General features: G+C 51.3%; 2 protein-coding genes across 2 annotated transcripts; both read right to left on the bottom strand.

Annotated features, from left to right (window-relative positions):
- Nucleotides 1-3455: 3455 nt before the first annotated feature.
- Nucleotides 3456-13565, bottom strand: RAB25 (RAB25, member RAS oncogene family). Its single transcript, XM_008155671.3, has 5 exons — nt 13261-13565; nt 9481-9676; nt 8094-8287; nt 4200-4280; nt 3456-3799 (listed from the first exon to the last, which is right to left on the bottom strand). The coding sequence occupies exons 1-5, from the start codon at nt 13301-13303 to the stop codon at nt 3672-3674; spliced, it is 642 nt and encodes a 213-aa protein (XP_008153893.1). The 5' UTR covers nt 13304-13565; the 3' UTR covers nt 3456-3671.
- Nucleotides 13566-15117: 1552 nt separating this feature from the next.
- Nucleotides 15118-18477, bottom strand: LAMTOR2 (late endosomal/lysosomal adaptor, MAPK and MTOR activator 2). Its single transcript, XM_054711759.1, has 4 exons — nt 18316-18477; nt 17852-18014; nt 15459-15548; nt 15118-15255 (listed from the first exon to the last, which is right to left on the bottom strand). Exons 1-4 carry the CDS (start codon nt 18381-18383, stop codon nt 15199-15201), a joined length of 378 nt encoding a protein of 125 aa, XP_054567734.1. The 5' UTR covers nt 18384-18477; the 3' UTR covers nt 15118-15198.
- Between the last annotated feature and the right edge of the window lie 354 nt (nt 18478-18831).

The following is an 18831-nucleotide window of genomic DNA, read 5'->3' as shown; positions in this document are numbered from 1 at the left end:
GGAGGTCACAGCCAGGAACACTGGCCTGTGACAGCTTCCCTCCTTCCAGCCAATGTGAGCCATCCTGAGATGTCTGTACAATAGAAACCAAACCAAATGGGTTGCCCAGGGGAGGTGGGGGGCTGGGGCAGAGAAGGGATGTCTGTCTGTGGATTCCCCTCCCCCTCTCCACTCCTTACCCACAAAGGCAGAAGACTGTTACGTTAGGGGGCTCGGAAAATTCCATCCCACCCTTACTTAATTGAGCCAAACCTAGAAACAAACGCAGAACACACATAGTGAGAGACAAAATAGAGGTGAGAAAGAGAGCGTGAGAGGGAGCGAGATAGGCGACCAACAGAGAAAACAAAAATAGCAAAAAAAAAAAAAAAAAAGCAGTTCTTTATAATTTAATATTCTATTTTAATAAAGGCGTTTATTACCGTATAAATGTAGCAAAGAACCTGGGCTAATATGAAAAAAAAAAAGACTTTTTATTAGGTAATTTATTATATGAAAAGGATATTTTATTTTATGATAAAGTGATCCTTAAAAAATAAAAAAAACTTTAGAAGGTTTAGAATATATGTAGGGAGAGAAGAAAAAAATACATTTGTATTCAGAGTTAAATCTTAAAAAAAAAAAGTGTTTTTAATATATGTTCAGGTTTACGTTCCTTTTTCCCCCACTTTTCTTTTGGGGAGGAATGTCGCTTGCTTTGGGGGAGGAGAAGCATCCTGGGATGGATGGTGGCTGAGGGAACCTGGTCCCTCTGGGGCCCGGCAAGTGGATTGGATTTCACTCCACGGGCTCCCTTCTCTCCCCCTCCCCCTCGGGGGAGCTGGCAGAGCCAAACAAAGAAAGGAATTAACAAGAAAGGAAGAAGCTGGAGGATTGAGGATCCTGGGTGCTCCCCTGCCCCTGCCCCTGCCTCCGGGGCAAGTGAGGAGGGGAAGTCCAGAATATAGGCCTAGCAGGCCCACGGGACCCTCGGAGAGGTGTGAGATTTAAGAGAAATAGTTTTTGTTTTTAACCAAAAATGAGAGAGAAAGAAACTGAGGGGTTTAAAAGAAAAATACTACAAAATAATAATTATTAATAATAATTCAAATTTATTTCATATAATCCTAGAGAAAAAGAGAATTACTAGTTACTTAAGTAGACTATTCAGATAGCTTAAAAGTTTAGTAGCATTGCGGGCCCCTGGGTCCAGTAGAATGTATAAAAGTCGTTAACAAAAGGAAAATAGAGGAGGGAAGTGGCCGAGTCCCCCATCTTCAGTTATCAGGGTGGAAGCAAATTGCTAGTTAAGGTTGGGAGCTTCTAGTCGGCTGGGGTTGGTTCTGAGAATCCTTGGGTTTTTAACTTGTAGGACAAACTGAGGAGGGGCTCTGTTCCCAGGGTCTTTAAAAGGATGGTCATTGATCATTTCAGCCAGGTGGGGGCAGCAGAGGCGGGTGAGCCTGCACCCTTGCTCTGCATGCCAGCACTGGGGGCCTACCATCCGGGTCATTCCTCTGTCTGTTGGGTAGCCCTTACTCCAAAGTGATGATGTCCATTCTTGGGGCTCTGAGTTAGGTCCCTAGGCCTAACTGAGCAAGTCCTTGAAGTGTAACCTCCAGTGGTACGGATTGATTCAAGAGCCTGGTAGGTCATTCCACACACGTGCATATGCACACTTCCCACCTCAGCCTCGGGAGACGGGTCCCTGCCCCATCCCTGCTCCCACCCAATCTTCCACTTGGCTTTTGGCAGCAGAGGAGTAAGTCTCACCCGTTCTCCTTTAAAGCTGCACCGTGCTTTACAGGTTTGCAACATGCTTTCTTGTCTCCTGGAAGTTCCATTCCAAGGACTTTCCACCCACTGGGAAAAGGGGCTCCCATGCGGACAGAGGCAGGGGGTGGGAAGCAGAGACATTGGGTGACCCTGACCCCAACCCTCTGCTCCATCCGCTTCCATCTATAAGAGTTCAGGTAGGGATCATCCATTGTGCTCTGGCCATTGTCAGGGCACGTTGCCCTCCCCGCTGAACATTGGGGAGCTTGGCTGTTGCATGTGAGAAATCAATTTTTTAAGCACTTGCCTTCTACCAACCCCTGCTTGCAGTCAGGTCAGGTCCCTGGCTCTTGGCAAGAAGAGCCTGCTCCATTACACCAATGACTCTGTCATGCCCCCCTCCCGGCCCTAGACCCCAAACACATCTCCCTCTCCCCAATTTATTCTTCGCGCCCCCACCTAGGGACAGATTACCCCCTGCTCTTTTTGTCCTAGAAACCCCCATAGTTTGGGAAGGTAGTGTCTGGGGTGGGGAGGGCTTCCCCTTCTCCACTCAAGGGTGCGGGTAGGGTAGGGTGGGTAGGTGGAGACAGCCCTGGGGCAGGGGGGATGGTCTCTCCACTGTAGAAAGTAGAGTAGGATTGTGGTCAGACTTAATTTGAGGCATCTAGTGAGGACGCATACAAATCCACCAAGGAAAAAAATAGTTCAAAAGCAAAATAAAAGGCGGGAAACAAAACGGACCCACGAATAATTGAGTCAAAGTGATGTTGCACAAAATGCAGAGAAACCAAGAAGGGGGAGGGTTAATGTATTAAATGTGCTATTAAGAAGTTAATTTTATTAAAAGTATTATTACTTAAGGCTCTGGCTTCTTTTCTCTGCGTGTGGATCTGAACCACCTGGGGGCGGCGGGGGGTGTGCGAGGGGCCGCTGTGGAGATTGTAGCTGGGAATTCTCGCTGGCGTAATTCTGGGCGCCCCTCCCTGCTCACCTCTGAGAGGGGTGGCTCCTGTCTGCTCTCCACAGCTCCCAACTCCAGTCTCCAAATGCTCAATCCCCTTTTCCACCCATGTTACCCCTTCTTTTCCTTGGGGGTGCTGTCAGACCTCCATCCACTCTGCCCTGCAGAACGGGAAGACTAGAGACCGCCTTCCTGGGCTGAGGGAGAAAGGGCGGAGAGCTGAGACAGACCCTCCCCACCAGATGCAATCTGTCCCTACACCCCAACCCTTCTTCTTTGGGGTCAGGTAGAAAACCGGCTGGAGATGGACCTTCCACCTCCCCGCCTTAAAGCCCTTTCCCCAGCACACAGGAACAGGCTGGCCCCGACTCCCCCTCCTCTCGAACATCTCCCCTGCCTCCTCCGTTCACCCCTGGCATTGGAGTGACCTCAGTTCTTGGCACCAGGGCCCTGGGCACCAGATGGTACCCGCCGATGGTCTCCTTTGTCTTGCCTTCCAGATACCCCCTCTCCACCATGCTGCCCCCCCTCCCCCTCCTACTCTGGGGGTTAGCAGAGGGAAGGGCGGGCACCTCTCACCCCCTTGGCACTGTCCCCAGACCACAGGACTTCAGAGGCAGCTGGCCCTGGGGGGCAGCGGGGAGGATGGAGCGAGGGGAAGGGAAGGGGAACAGGGACTCAGAGGAGGAGCGAGTTGCAGGGGAGCACAGACGGGAGGCAGCAGGGTGGCCAGGCGTGGATATAAAACGGCTTTATTTGAGAGCTCTAGTCTGTGAGGTTAGCGGATAATACGGGGGTGGGGGGCATGAAGACCTTAGAGCTCGCCGGGGCTGTGAACAGGGAACAGGCCACTGACATCTGGAGCCACAGGGCAGGGAAAAATCCTGGAGCGTGGGGCTGGGGAGCACCCTCACTAGGAAGCTAGTGAGGGCAGGGCTGGTGCCAGCCAAGGTCAGAGGCTGATGCAACAGGCCCTCTTCTCACCAGGGCCAGGCTCCTGCCCGGCCTGGGCACTGCCCAGGGTGATGGCATTGGTCCGGGTGCTGTTCTGCCTCTGCTTGGACACTTTTGCGAAAATCTCTGAGAGGGGAGAGGGGAGCGGTCAGTTCAGAAGCCCACCCTCCCTGTGCTCGCACCACACGCCCCTTTCTGAGGGGTTGTCGCCCTTAAAGGAGGTTTTGCTGAAAGGAACTGGAGTTCCTGTCCCTTCTACTTACCTGCGTGGGGAAGGACCAAGACTCCGCTCCCTGAGAAGTGTGGCCTTCTGGTGCCTTCCCTAAGCTCCAGGCTCACGTGGGGGTGGGGGGCAGCACTAGGGAATGTCTGAGGGGGGTGGTGGGAGGCTCTGAGGAGGCTGGGGACCCACAGAGGTGCTGAGGAACCAGCTGGGGTGGAGAGGGCTGGGTGTCTGCATTCCTACCACTGCCCATGGAAGCCTCGGGGTTGGAATGGGGTGCCACATGGAGGCAGGGGCTCTAACCTTTCAGGACAGTTTCAAAGGCCAGCTCCACATTGGTGGAATCCAAGGCTGAGGTCTCCAGGAATAGCAGCCCATTGTTTTCTGACAGGAAAGGAAACACACCATTAATTGTGGGGTCAAAGGCAATAGTAACAATATCTATTTAATGATTACTATGTGCTAAACCCTTGGCATGTGTAGCTCATTTAATTCTTTTTTTTTTAAATATATATGTTTTTATTGATTTCAGAGAGAGGAAGGGAGAGGGAGAGTGGGGCAGAAACATCAATGATGAGAGAGAATCATTGATTGGCTGCCTCCTACATACCCCCTACTAGGGATCGAGTCTGCAACCTGGGCACGTGCCTGACCTGGAATCTAACCATAACCTCCTGGTTCATAGACTGACACTCAACCACTGAGCCACACCAACTGGCCAGCTCATTTAATTCTTAAAACAACCTGTGAAGTAGGTTTGAATACCATCCCCCCTCCTTTTTTTTTTTTTTTTTTTTTGGTAGATAAGTAGTCATTCACAATTTTTATAAGAAACATTTCAGTAGAGTGGCACAAAAAAAAATTTTTTTAAAGGCCTAACAGTAATTCTTTTATTTATTTACTAGAGGTCTGGTGCACAAATTTGTGCACAGGTGGGGCCCTGCTGGCTGGCCCTGGTCGGGGGCCAATCGGGCTGGGCCAGCCAGGGGGAGGGGCCGAGGGTGGCTGGCTGGCTGGCCCTGCCCCCTGGCCAAACTCCCAGTCAAGGGGATAATTTGCATATTCACCTTTTATTATATAGGATTTTTTAAAAATAGATTTTTATTTATTTCAGAGAGGAAAGGAAAGGGAGAGAGAGATAGAAATATCAATGATGAGCCCTAGCTGGTTTGGCTCAGTGAATAGAGCATCGGCCTGTGGACTGAGGGGTCCCAGGTTCAATTCTGGCCAAGGGCTCATGCCTGGGTTGAGGGCTTGGTCCCCAGTGCGGGGGGGTGGTGTGTGTGTGTGTGTGTGTGTGTGTGTGTGTGTGTGAGGCAGCCAATCAATGATTCCCTTTTATCATTGATGTTTCGATCTCTCTCTCCCTCTCCCTTCCTCTCTGAAATCAATAAAAATATATTACAAAAAAATAAATCAATCAAAAGAAACATCAATGATGAGAGAGAATCACCGATCGGCTGCCTCCTGCATGCCCCCTACTGGGGATTGCACCCACAACCTGGGCATGTGCCCTTGACTGGAATCAAACCCAAGACCCTTCAGTCTGCAGGCCGACACTCTATCCACTGAGCAAAACCAGCTAGGTAGGGCTGAGTGGTACAAATTAAAGTTGCATTGGACTAAGGAGTGAAAGCAGGAGGTTCAGACTTCTATTCCAAGATGACAGGAGAAAATATTACAAGAAGACAAAATGCTCACATTTGTGGGTTAGGACACAATCCTATCTGAAGGAGAATTTGAAGACTCTAGCAAAGGAAGTAAGTGATAAAATAAGGTCATGGAGCAAGAGGGGAAGATGGGGAGATTAATAGAAACAAAAATGTGTTTCCTTTGCAGGAATTTTTTGTTTACCAATCTCAGCATGTAATTTCTGTGTCTGTGCTTAGATTGGGCCTAACATTCTGGCTAACTTTAATAACCCCACCCTTAAAGAACATACAGTAGAACCTCGTTTCTCGGACTTAATTCATTCTGGAAGGCTGTTAGAAAACCGAATCATTCTTTCCCACTAGAAATAATGTAAATTGAATTAATCCGTTCCAGACTCCCAAATGATTCCCTTATTTAACCTTTCTTACATACAGGACATGTCTATCATCCTGTTTAACCTATAAATAAACACTTTAAAAACAAAAAGGACATGAAATATAAATGAACATTTAGCAAAAAGGAAAGGAAATGTACAGTAAAAAATGAAAATTTAACAATAATTATAAGCAGCAAAAAAACACACAAAAATATTCACAGCACAATATCCTGAAATTTTAACAATGGTAAACAGACTCGTATTCATGCATTCTCTCTGTTTGTCACCTGAGAAATGTGTGACTGATCATACAGGTATCAGCATGAAAGGGTTGTCAGGTTGAGAAGCGAATTGTTCAAGATGGGAGACGTTCAAGAAACGAGGTTCCACTGTAATAGCAGTGGGATGTATTCCGTTTCCAGTAAGGGATTAACATGTCACCCATGAATGACAGCGCAAGGACACATTTCAAGAAAATAAACCATCTCAGTATTCCAGGAGAAATCATAGATCCTAAGGTAAGTTCCTTAGAGGTCATCTGGTTTTATCCTTTGGATTATAAAAGAAACAACTAAAACCAGAGAGGTAATGTCCAAATTGACATGGCTCTGTGGTGGCAGAGTCTCCATCTCAATGACCATAATCTAGGTTTCATGATCTTGTGGGGATTCAGAACGAGTCACCCCAAGACATGCCTCTGTGGTACTTGAATTAGGGGCCTTGCCCATAATAAGAGATTATCAAAGATAACCTCTTTTGCCCTAACCGGTTTGGCTCAGTGGATAGAGTGTTGGCCTGCAGTCTGAATGGTCCTGGGTTCGATTCCGGCAAGGGCATGTACCTTGGTTGCGGGCACATCCCCAGTGGGGTGTGTGCAGGAGGCAGCTGATGGATGTTTCTCTCTCATTGATGTTTCTAACTCTCTATCCCTCTCCCTTCCTCTCTATAAAAAAAATCAATAAAATATATATTTTTAAAAATAAATATAAAAAAGATAACCTCTTTTGATCTATCTCTAGGGCAGAACAAACTACTATTTACTAGGCATCTGCTCTTCTTATCCTGCAATGACCCTTTGAAGCCCTCAACGTGCATTACCTCATCCCTAGCTCAGAATGTCTTACATACCTCAGTCCCCCTTTCTAGCTATGAACTGCCTGGGTCTCCGGCTGCCTCCCTATCACTCAGCCACAATCCCCGCTGGTTTTTACAGCCCAACGTTGCGGGGACTTCTCTTCCCGACAATGGAATCCTGGGCTGTTGGACAAGCCCTTTTAGCGCCTCCACACCTCCTACCAATCTCAATGTGATTTCTTCTTTAATTCTCTAGTCTTAGAGCTTCCATTCAGCCAGCTTTCAGGCAGTTCCGAATGATGGTTGTTCTGTATTTTAGTTGTAGTTTTGATGTGGTTGTGGAAGGATGCAAGTACTGTTTTTGCCCGCCCAGCCATCTTGGTTCCTCCTTGAATACCATCCCATTTTACAGAAGAGGAAGCTGAGGCCCAGAAGCACAGAGGGAATGTGAAAGAGCTTGCTCAGTGTCCCCCATGTAGGAACTGGCCCAGAGATGGCAGGCTGGGCTGTTGGGACTCCTGAGCCTACACACTTAACCACTGTGTCTTATTGCCTGGGAACCCCGAGAACACCTGGGGAGAGTGTGACTGGAGACAATCAAGGGGAGCCCACCTGCCACACTCAGGATCTTTGAGCACTGCAAGGTGGGGCTGTCTTAAAATCAACTATAGCCCGGCCAGCGGCTCAGTGGTTGAGCGTCAGCCTATGAACCAGGAGGTCACGGTTTCATTACTGGTCAGGGCACATGCCCCGGTTTGCAGGCTCGATCCCCAGTGTGGGGTGTGCAGGAGGCAGCTGGTCAATGATTCTCTCTCATCATTGATGTTTCTCTCTATCTCTTTCTCTCCCTTCCTCTCTGAAATCAATAAAAATACATTTAATAATAAATAAATAAATAAATAAATAAATAAAATCCAACTATAAATAACTACCCTTAAAGACAATCTCAGGGCAAGTTGGTGGGACATCAAGAGGAACAAGGTCACCGAGGGGAAGGGCTGGTCCTGAAGAAGAGGGGATGAAGGTAGGAGGCCCTGGGGGGGGACCAGTGTGGGCGGGTAGAGAGGTGAGCCCAGGTCTTGGCAGGCTCTTACCAGCGAACATGCGGGCCTCGTCACTTGGCACCTCCCGGGCCTGGGTGAGGTCACTCTTGTTGCCCACAAGCATGACAACGATAGTGGCCTCGGCATGGTCGTAGAGCTCCTTCAGCCAGCGCTCCACCACGGCGTAGGTGTGGTGCTTGGTTAGGTCAAACACCAGCAGGGCCCCCACCGCACCACGGTAGTACCTGGGTGGGGCAGACGGGGTGGACAGAGAGGCAAGGTCAAGGTGGCTGGGCCTAGCCTCAAGCCAAAAAGCTCAAGTTGAGTCCTGGAGGCGGGGAAATAGGAAAACGGGAGTCCAGGGACGCAAACCCAACAGGGCAGCCCAAGGCCCTGCTGCCTGACATGGACGGCCTTCAGGGATAACGCTTGTGGAGGCTCTGAAGACTCCCTCCCTGCTCTACAACCGCTGGCTCCCTCCTTCCCTCGTGGTCCCTCTGCTTCCCCAGGTCCTTGGTTCTGATTTTAGCCCCTGCTATCCACCAGCGCATACCCGGGCCCTGTTTCAAGTGTGTCTCCTGGATGCCCCACCCCCAAGATCTCCCTCACACGGCTCCTGGACCCTCCGCACCCTCTTCTCTCTCACGGCCATCTTTCTAGGACCAGCTAAATGCCCACCCACGCAGCAGTCCCGGAGTTGAGCATCGGATGCATCCTTGCAGGCACTGAGATGCCCTCCTGGAGCTTCTGCAGCCTGGTGATGCATAACTGAGGCTTACAAGAGGTCAGGTGACCAGTCCAAGAGTGATGTGTGTAACCGAAGCCCCTGACTCCAGCTTCCTGCCCCTGGCAGGTACTGCCCCCCCCCCCCCACACACACACACCTCCATAGACCACCTTTCTCATATCCGGCCGACACTGACTGGGAATACTCTGCGTGTGGCATCCCGAGTCTGTAAAATGCAGTTGAGGGGTCCAGCCCTTCCCCTTGGTGGTTGGGTGTTAAAGGCTGCCAAGTGCAGAGCACTGAGCAGAAGTGAGGGAGCCCTCACCCCCTGGAGCCTGCCCCCATCTCAGCTCTGCTTCGATTTCACTTCCTTGAGCCTCCAGCTGGTATTTGAACAGGGGCTAAGGAGAGAACCTGGGGGATTGAATAAAATGCCCAAGTAAAGTGCCTGTGCCTTCCTGGGCACACAGCGAAGGCTTACTTAGAAAGTGGCGGCAAGGCCTCCTGTTTTTAGTCCTAGTAGCCAGTATCACGATCTCCTGTCTCCGACTGTGTACGGCTCCTAGCATTCGTGTCTCCACGCGTCCTGTGATCCCACTGGGAAGTACACTGCTGAGTGTCCTTGCCTCCTCCCCACCCAGCTCTCCTCCAGAGGTGTTCCCTGACTTCCCCGCACCCTCACACCCCGGCAGCCCCCCAGCCCGGGCTCACGCTGAGGTGATGGCTCTGTACCGCTCCAGGCCAGCCGTGTCCCAGATCTGAGCCTTGACAGCAGCAGTGCCCAGCATGACCGTGCGGGTGGAGAACTCAACCCCGATGGTGGTGCGGCTGTCGTGGCTGAATTCATTGCGCGTGAATCGGGACAGCAGGTTGGTCTTCCCCACTCCTGACTCACCGATCAGCACCACTGAAGGAGCGGAGAGATAAGGGGTGAGCTGCAGAGCACCCAGGCCTACTGAGCCTGGAGGGTCTGCTCATCGGCACAGGGGAGCTGATCTCAGAAGACGAGGAGGGAGCAGGGGCTCCTGGCAGAGACGGGGGCCTACAACTTCCCACGCTGGGTATCGGGGCAGAAGGGCCCAAAACTGGACTCGGCTAAGGGGCTCTCATGGTTCCAGGCCTGGTCTGATGAGACAAGCCTGCAGAGCCAGCCTGCGGCTCTGGTGACAGGTGACGTCTGCGGGTTTTGGTGTTCAGGGCTGGGGGGAGGGTAGCAGGGGTGTGAACGTGGACAGGGATGGAAGAGGGTCTGGGGGAGGGTGCACATCCCTGGGTAGGGAGTGTGAGCACTGAGCTGGGAGGACAAGTGGGAGGGGTGGGGGGGTGCTTGTGCGGGAAGCATAGGTGGGACGAGAAGTGTGGGTGAGGAGAAAGCTCGGCAGATGGCACATCTGGGCCCGGGGGGAGGTCTGGAGGGGTGTGTGTGTGTGTGTGTGTGTGTGTGTAAAAAGTTAGGACCCAGTTGTCCCCAAGGAGGGTCAGTCTTGCATGGGGCTAGGTGTTAGACCCCCTGTGTGTGTCCTTCAGCAAGTTATTAACTTCTCTGACCTTCTTTTTCACACTAAAAATAGGAATAACAGCCCTAACCGGCTTGGCTCAGTGGATAGAGCGTCAGCCTGCGGACTCAAGGGTCCCAGGTTCGATTCCGGTCAAGGGCATGTACCTTGGTTGCGGTCACATCCCCAGTGGGGGGTGTGCAGGAGGCAGCTGATCGATGTTTCTCTCTCATCGATGTTTCTAACTCGCTATCCCTCTCCCTTCCTCTCTGTAAAAAAATCAATAAAATATATTTTAAAAATAGGAATAACAATAGTACCTATCTTATGGGTTACTGTAAGAAATAAATGAGGTATTACCCAAGATATAGTGCGTGTGTAAAACTGTTACTCTCATGACTGTTGTTGGTGGGCCAGTATTTTTACTTTCAGACTTTTAGGGACAAGGAGCCACCAGAAGGGTCCGGAAGGGCCTTTGAACCGGAGGGCAGGATCCAGGGCCCAGCCTCACTCAGCAGGGCTGATGGGAATAAGGCTCACAAATCGCGCAGGCACTGCGCTAAGCATACAGGATCAGAGGAAGCCCCGGATGGTTCTAGAAAGGCATGGTAAGAGGATGTGTGTGTCTGTGTGTGTTCCTGCCTCTCCCCTATTGGGGACCCAGTCTACATTCATCCCTCCCAGTGAGAGGGTGCCTAGCCCTATCCTTAGGCCAGTGGTCGGCAAACTCATTAGTCAACAGAGCCAAATATCAACCGTACAACAACTGACATTTCTTTTGAGAGCCAAATTCTTTAAACTTAAACTTCTTCTAACGCCACTTCTTCAAAACAGACTCGCCCAGGCCGTGGTATTTTGTGGAAGAGCCACACTCAAGGGGCCAAAGAGCCACATGTGGCTCGCGAGCCGCGGTTTGCTGACCACGGGTTTAGGCTCCAAAGGTGCTGAGGGCAAGGGCTTTGGAGTCGGACAGATTGGGGTTTGTGCTGACTTTGTGACCTTTTGTTTGTTGGTTAATCCTCACCCAAGGATACGTTTCCATTGATTCTTAGTGGAAGGGAGGGGGAGAGACAGAGAGAGAAACATCAATGTGAGAGAGACATATTAATTGGTTGCCTCCTGCGCATGCCCCGACCAGGACTGGGGATCGAGCTTGCAATCAAGGTACGTGCCCTTGACCGGAATGGAACCCAGGACCCTACAGTCCACAGGCCAACACTCTATCCACTGAGCCAAACCAGCCAGGGCACTTTGTGACCTTTTTGTAAGCTACTTTGGTTCTCATCCATTAAAGTTTATGGAGTGCCTACTACGTGCCAGGCACTGTCCTAGAGCTTTTACATATATTAACTCCTTTAACCCTCACAACAGTGCCGTGAAGCAAGTACCATTATTACGATCGTCGCATTTTTTACAGATAAAGGAGGCACTTGGGGGGTTAAACCACTTGAACAAGACAACACAGCTAGCGTGGCAAACACAGGTGTGCTGCCCAGATGTGCCTTCCAGAAAGGACTTACCCCAGCGGCAGGGAGTGCCCTCAGCGGACAGCCTCCAGCTGTCTGCTCCTTCAGCATCTGCCTCTGTGCAGAGAGCCGCCTCTCCTGGGCGGTCTGCATCCAGTGCCCAAACAAGGCGAGGGTATCAGCGCTCCCCGCCTTAGGCCAGGGCTTGGGGACCCTGCCTTGCAGTTTAACTCTCTCTCTGCCCAATCCTCTTCCCTCCCCCTTCCTTTCAATGGTGTTGATCCATAATGAACATCTTTCAGGGCAAACTTCTTAGTGGCTGCTTTTGGAGACCCAACCTGCAGTAAGGAGTGAGTGGCAGGGCTGAGATTTGAACTCCCTGGCGCCTGACCATTATGCTTTCAAAATCAAAGAACTTTGGGGGGTTGTTATGGTGATTAATAAGCTAGTGGCTGGCACACAGTAAGGGCTAAATAAATGGCAGGTAGTTACCAGTAGTATTCGTGCCCCAAACTCTTGCTAGCTCTTACCCGGTCTCCTCTTCCTGGGAAAGATGCTGAGAGAGTCCCGGTTCCCCAACGCCTGGGAAAAAGGAAGCCTGGGAGAGACCCAGAAAGAGACCAACAGAGGCAGCCCTTCCTGTTGTTTTTAAATCTCTCACCAAGACCCCCTAGCTCTTACTCAGTCTCCCCTTCCTGGGAAAGAAGTTGGGAGTACGCGTTCGCCTGTGTCCCAAGTGAGGGTGGGGCTGCGGCTGGGAGAGGCAGTGGGTGGGGTGGCTGGACAGGGAATCAGAGCTCTGCCAGTCCACCCTGCTCTGAAGGAGGTGTGGAGGTGAAGGGGATGTGGGGGCTGGGGGACAATAAGGGGGCCAAACACAGGAGTTTAGAATAAAGAACAGGAAGGATACGTGCACACTTCCAGGCACAGCCACGCTGAATCCAGTGCCTGGTATCTGGGCCCGGGGGGTCTGCCTGTCAGGTGACAGACAGAAGGCTCCGGCCCTAGGAGTCCTCTTAGACCCTGCTCCCAGCTCACTACATCGCCCCTGTATCTTCACCCAGCCCTAAGACGGGAGAAACCTGTCCTCTCTCCTTTTCTGTACATCTGCCCAGAACGATGACTTTTCTCTCTTCAGTCTGCCTGTTTCTCCCTCCCTCCAGGAGGGAAGTCCTCTCAGCAGTCTGACCTCCACCTCTCATGCTGCAGCGGATGACTAGTCCTAGGGACTTGGCCTTCCATTAGGAATGGGGCAGAGGAGCCTAACTAGGCACTATGAGAGAGAGAGCAACCCCATTCATTATTTACAACCCTAGAGCATTCTGGCAGCCCTAAGACTTTTGCTACAGGAACCAGACCCTCCCCCATCCTTGCAGCTGTCTTTCTTATCCAAAGGAACCATGAGCCCTAGGGGGTCCTGGTAAGAGATTAAAAAAATAACAGCAACAAACCACCAGGAAGGACTGCCTCTGTTGGTCTCTTTCTGGGTCTCTCCCAGGCTCCCTCTTTCTTTATGAACCCCAACTTACCCTTAAAGACAAAGTTATAATCTTCCTCGGTTCCGTTCCCCATCTTGGCTCCGCATGGAGGGTGCAGGTGTCTTCAGGGGCAGAGGTGACGACGGGTCTGTGCGTTGCCTCAATGCCCTCAACCCTCAGCTCTTAAGAGACCTGGATCTACCCCTTCTCTCATTGGAGGTAAAGAAACTTCTGCAAGCAGGGGGATTGGGGGCCGACTTACGGTGAGGCAAGGCCCGGGCAGGCTCACCTCTGGCAGGTGGAGGTGCTGTGAGGAAGCTGAGCACGGAACAGGAAGAGCAGGCCGGCTGGAGACCTGGGGCCCAGGTGGGTGGAGACGATGACGTCAGACAGGTTAGACAGGTTGGGTGTCTGCTCTGAGCCCGGGCTCCCGCAATTAGGTGAGCAGGCTCCAGAGGGTGACAGTAGGGGAAGTTGGGACAGGGCCTTCAGAGAGCCAGCTGAGGACTGAGTGCATGTTGTTCGGCTCCTGGGACCTGTGGCCAAGATCGGTCCAGCTGCCAGTGAGAACCAGTCCCTCGGGGAGCAGAAACCTACTTGGCCTCCTTCTTTTCCTTTAGAGCCTCTGGTGGTGTGTGTGTGTGTGGGGGGGTGTAACTGGGGGCACCAGAGGAAAGGTTAACAGGATGGCAACGACCCTGCAGAGCTCTGGGAGTTGCCTCTTGGGTGCAGCAAATTCTGCCCCTCCCTGAGAGCCCAGGGCCTGGGAGGGGCAGCATTTCTTACTCTGGGTGGAGCTGGAACTTGCCACCTACCGACTTTCTTAGGATGGGTCCCTTCCTAGAGCACTGGGAAACGGGCTGGTCGCTCCCTGCCCAGACCGGCTCTAAGAACACTGGGTAGGGGGAGACCTGGGGCAGAAACAGCCAGACAGGGTGAGGGGTCTGAGTATAGGGGCAGGATCTGGAGCTGAGTTTCTTCAGATCACTGCCCGGGACCTTTGGCCTCAAAACAGAGCCCCCCGGTCTGCAAAGGGCTTCAGGGTCTGGAGGTCTGGGTGAGCATGTGAATGTCTGAGAGAAGAAGAACCCAGAGGTGGCCCCTCCCAACCTAAAGAGTAGGAAAGGCACCCTACCAGCGTCGGGACTGAAGGACACTGAGCTCTCAGGCCCCATATTATTTTTGTCCAACATGACCCCCACTGGCCCCTGCTCCTTGGAGCTCACTTCCAAGGTGTTGCCAGTCAGGTAGGTAGAATGCTGCTCGGAGTGGCCAAGAGAGGTCCCTCCACTGGAGAGGCCAAGGGACCGGAGGCACAACCGTTGGCTGCTGGAGGTCCTGGTGGATGAGCAGGTGGACATCTGTCCTTACGGGACACGAAGAATCCCGTAAGCCATCCCTGCTCCTTCCATCTCCTGGCTCCATCCGGCCAAGACCCACGCACCAGGAGGTCGTTGGTTTGTTTCCTGGTCAAGGCACATGCCCAGGCTGAGGCTCAATTCCCAGCAGGGGGCATGCAGGAGGCAGCCAATCAATGTTTCTTTCTCATCGATGTTTCTATCGCTCTCTCCCTCTCCCTTCCTCTCTAAAGTCAATAAAAACATATTTAAAAAAAAATACAGCCAAAACCGGTTTGGCTCAGTGGATAGAGCGATGGCCTGCGGACTGAAAGGTCCCAGGTTCGATTCCGGTCAAGGGCATGTACCTTGGTTGTGGGCACATCCCCAGTAAGGGGTGTGCAAGAGGCAACTGACCGATGATTCTCTCTCATTGATGTTTCTAACTCTCTATCCCTCTCTCTTCCTCTCTGTAAAAAAGTCAATAAAATATTTTTAAAAAAATACACATGACAAGAGTGAAATTTATTCTTGGAAAAAAACCAAGTCCCCCCCCCCACCCCCCCCCCCAGTCCAGGAAGGGGTCCCCCCAGGGCCTTGCTCCTCCAAACAGTCATCTCTCTCGTCTGGCTCCTACTTCCATCAATGCCCATTACGATGCTGCTACTTGGGTGAGGGGCTCCTCCAGGTACTGCACCAAGGCCTGGGCCTGCGAGAGGGGGAGGAGAAATCAGTGCCACACGGGGCCTGCCATGACAGGGATCCCCAATCCAGGTAGACTTCCAATGCTGAGAACCCAGCCCCTAGCCCCCCCACAAGGACTGGGTGACATGAGGAAGGCGTGGGGGATGGGAGTGGTGATAAAGAACAAAGGCCAGGCCTGGGGTGGTAGAGGGATGAGCACATACACACCTTCGCCTTGAGCATTCCGAAGCCAACGGTCTCCTTGGCATACATACACAGCAGAAGGTTGGCCACGCGGGTGATGGCCACACGGCCCTCCTGGTGGGGTGACATCATTGGATGTGATATTCTGCTTGGCACCCTTAGCTCCCTCTTTCCTCAAGGAGTCCTCTTGAGAGAGACTCTATCCCCCTTCCATGCCCTGGGCACAGCTGGGGAGCTATGGCCACAGCCCTGGACATGGGGTCCTACACTCAGATGCCAGCCTTAGCACAGCTACCTGCTGACCAAGTTACCCTGGGAAACTCAATCTCTCAGAAACTCGGATTCTCTTTCTGTAACCAGTGGGTGAAGGTGTTAGTACACAGGAAGGAGTTTGGGATCTGCAAAGGGCTAGCCAAATGGGTGATGTCATTATTATGGGCTCACCCCCAAGACACTGTAAGGGGCTTGAAAGCGGTAATCCAACATATTTTTCCTCTTTCCCCATGGTAATGTTTTTCAAACTGTAGGTTTGACCCCAGAGTTAGATCAATTAAGAAGGTTGATCAATATTAAAAGAAAAAGGAAGCCTGGCCGGCATGATTCAGTGGTGGAGGGTTGACCTCTGAACCAGGAGGTCACGGTTCCATTCCTGGTCAGGGCATATGCCTCCGTTTCAGGCTCGACCCCCAGTGGGGGGCATGCAGGAGGCATCCAGTCAATGATTCTCTCTCATAATTGATATTTCTATCTCTCTCTCCCTCTTCCTTCCTCTCTGAATTAAATAAAAATATATTTTTTTAAAAAAGAAAGAAAAAGGAAAGAAGAGAAATTAAGTGCATTGCATGTAGTAAGGGAAGTACTGTTTCATGAGACTTTTGTTTTGGGGGGTATATGTGTGTACCAGGCTCTGACTTAAAATGTGTTTCTTATGGCTGGGTTGTGGTCAAACGTTTAAAAGCGATTGCCTTATAGCACCAGCTCTAGGACAGGTACCCAGTAGGAGTCATTAGTTGAACTGAAATGCATCCGTGGTTGGGCAGGGGGTGAGAAAAAGGTAGGCAGCTGAGTTACAGTGGAAATCCTTTACTCTTGGGGCCTTTTCAGTTTGGTTCAGCTAACTCTCACTCGGTAACCACTGTGTGCTGGGAGTCGGGTGCTGCATCCCCTGCTTCTCCGGCCTCATCTCCTAACAACCTCTCCCAGTCTCATGCCACTCCACCCACATCAGCCTTGTGATCCTCCACCTGGCCCCATTTTGCCTCACGGTTTTTGCACCTGCTGTTCTATTAGAAATGTTTCCCCCAGACAGCCACATGGCTTGCCAACTGCCTTCAAATCTATGATAAAATGTCACCTTTTCAGGGAGATGGTCCCTGGCCCATGTCCCCCTCTATCCCACTTCCTTGCTTCATTTTTCCCCATAGCATTTTCAATACCGAATGTACTGCATACTTTTTAAACTTACACATTTTACAAAACATATTGACAAACTTATTTTACAAAACATACCCATTTTACTTATTTTAAGACGTAAAACTATAAGCTGCATTGGGGCTTCAGTTTTTGTCTGTCCTGTTTGCTACTTTTCCCTCAGTCCTGAGAACACTGCAGGGACCTAAATATCTGTTGACTGATTGCCCTGACCAGTGTGGCTCAATGGATAGAGCGTCGGCCTGTGGACTGAAGGGTCCCAGGTTCGATTCCGGTCAAGGGCATGCACCTTGGTTGTGGGCACATCCCCAGTAGGGGGTGTGCAGGAGGCAACTGATCGATGTTTCTAACTCTATCCCTCTCTTCCTCTCTGTAAAAAATCAATTAAAATATATATATTTAAAATAAATAAATAAATAAATAAATATTTGTTGACTGAACAAAAGTAAGGCATAGTTTCTGTTTCCAAGAAGTTCACAACTTCCCTTGTGAACTTGTGAATGGCCACTTCCCTTTTCTGGACTTCATCACCTTTCTCTGTAAAATGAAGGGATTAGACAAGGGTTTGGAGACTCTCAATGAATCTGGGATGCCAACACTTTGTGTGCACCTCACTCTACAGTTTCTATCTCCACTCTTATTTGATCTTCACAACAACCCTGTGAGTTGGTGGGGGGCCAGGGGAGTGGTGGGGGGATTATTGTTTCCACCTTAGAGTTTAGGTAAGGAAGGGAGGCTCAAAGAGGTTAAATAACTTATGCAAAGTTCCACAGATGGTTAGTGGCTGGCTGAGACCACAACTCCAGGTAGATGCTGGATCCAGGGCTCCTTCCTCACCACTTGATGCATAAGATCCTGCCTATTAGAAATGGTGCTGGCGCTAAATCTTAGCAATCTTCCATAGATCCCAACCATCCAGGATGGGGTACAGGTCACCCCCTGGGGATCCCCTTTGGGGACAGAGGAAGTGGCTCCTCTCTCCATACCATGCAGTCCATGAGGATGAATTTGAGATTGTCTTCATTAAATGCTTGATTCCCGTTGCGGTCGTAAGCGGCCCAGATGTTACTGGCGATGGCTGCGGTGACCCGTGCGTCAGTATCCCCGTAACCAGAGTAGGCCAGCAGAGATCCCTCGTTATTCAGCAGCCTGGCGAGGGACAGGGCGGGATAGGGACGTGCTCAGTATGGGGAGTAAAAGGCTTGGGTTCCCTTCACAGCCCCCGCCACTGACGCTTCTAGAAAGCAAGGGTCTGGGCTGAGTGTGTCCGGGAACGTGACCCGAGCACCCAGCATGTCAATTTCCTTTTTCCTGAGGGGCCCTCCATGCCAGTTGCCCTAGCTGCTGCCCTTTCCCTTCCCCGAGATCCTTCCCCTCCCCATCCCTCCCTCAGAGAGCCGCGCGCTGCCCCACTCCGGTGCTCGCCACTAGGTCCTCGGTCCACACTCACAAGGTGCTCTGGACACCTCCAGTGTTGGCTTGGCTTAGCACCTGGGTCAAAGCTTTGGGACGCAGCATGCCTGCGATTCCTAAGCCTGGACTTTTGCACCTAGACCCTCGAATTGCCTCCTGCGGGGCTCTGCCAGCCGCTTCCGGTACTGCCCTGCTCCAAAGCGCTCTGGGAATTGTAGTTTCCCGGCCTGACTTTATGGTTTTTGGGTCAACTCCGCCCCGCCGCGGGGGCCACTGGGAATTGTAGTTCCTTGAGGCCTCGCGAGGCACCCTGGGAACTATAGTTCGCCTTTCCACTGAGACCAAACGGTTATGGGGGACGCGGGGAGAGAGGGGGAATTAGAGAGCGGGAGTGAAAAGGACAGTGGCGGTATTGGAAGACCATTTAACCCCTTCGGGGAGAGAAAAGTTATCCTGTTCGCTTAATAACCCATGAGTCAGTAATTTTTTTAAAAAAATCCCTATATGTGTCAGGCACACCTTCGTTTATTTTCAAAGTAATTTTCTACGTTGT

This window comes from Eptesicus fuscus, chromosome 22, assembly GCF_027574615.1.
Source record: "Eptesicus fuscus isolate TK198812 chromosome 22, DD_ASM_mEF_20220401, whole genome shotgun sequence".
Classification (NCBI taxonomy): domain Eukaryota; kingdom Metazoa; phylum Chordata; class Mammalia; order Chiroptera; family Vespertilionidae; genus Eptesicus; species Eptesicus fuscus.
Note: the sequence above shows the minus strand (reverse complement) of the source record. Positions and strands in the feature narration are given on the sequence as shown.

Excerpts from the sequence above, each read along its gene's own strand:
- LAMTOR2 (XM_054711759.1), bottom strand. The coding sequence starts at position 18,383 with ATGCTGCGTCCCAAAGCTTTGACCCAGGTGCTAAGCCAAGCCAACACT. Across the intron at positions 15,549-17,851 it reads TCATCCTCATGGACTGCATG|GAGGGCCGTGTGGCCATCAC; the intron begins GTATGGAGAGAG and ends TCACCCCACCAG. Across the intron at positions 15,256-15,458 it reads TCGGAATGCTCAAGGCGAAG|GCCCAGGCCTTGGTGCAGTA; the intron begins GTGTGTATGTGC and ends CCCCTCTCGCAG.
- RAB25 (XM_008155671.3), bottom strand. The coding sequence starts at position 13,303 with ATGGGGAACGGAACCGAGGAAGATTATAACTTTGTCTTTAAGG. Across the intron at positions 9,677-13,260 it reads TTATAACTTTGTCTTTAAGG|TGGTGCTGATCGGTGAGTCA; the intron begins GTAAGTTGGGGT and ends CCGCTCCTTCAG. Across the intron at positions 3,800-4,199 it reads CTTTGAAACTGTCCTGAAAG|AGATTTTCGCAAAAGTGTCC; the intron begins GTTAGAGCCCCT and ends CTCCCCTCTCAG.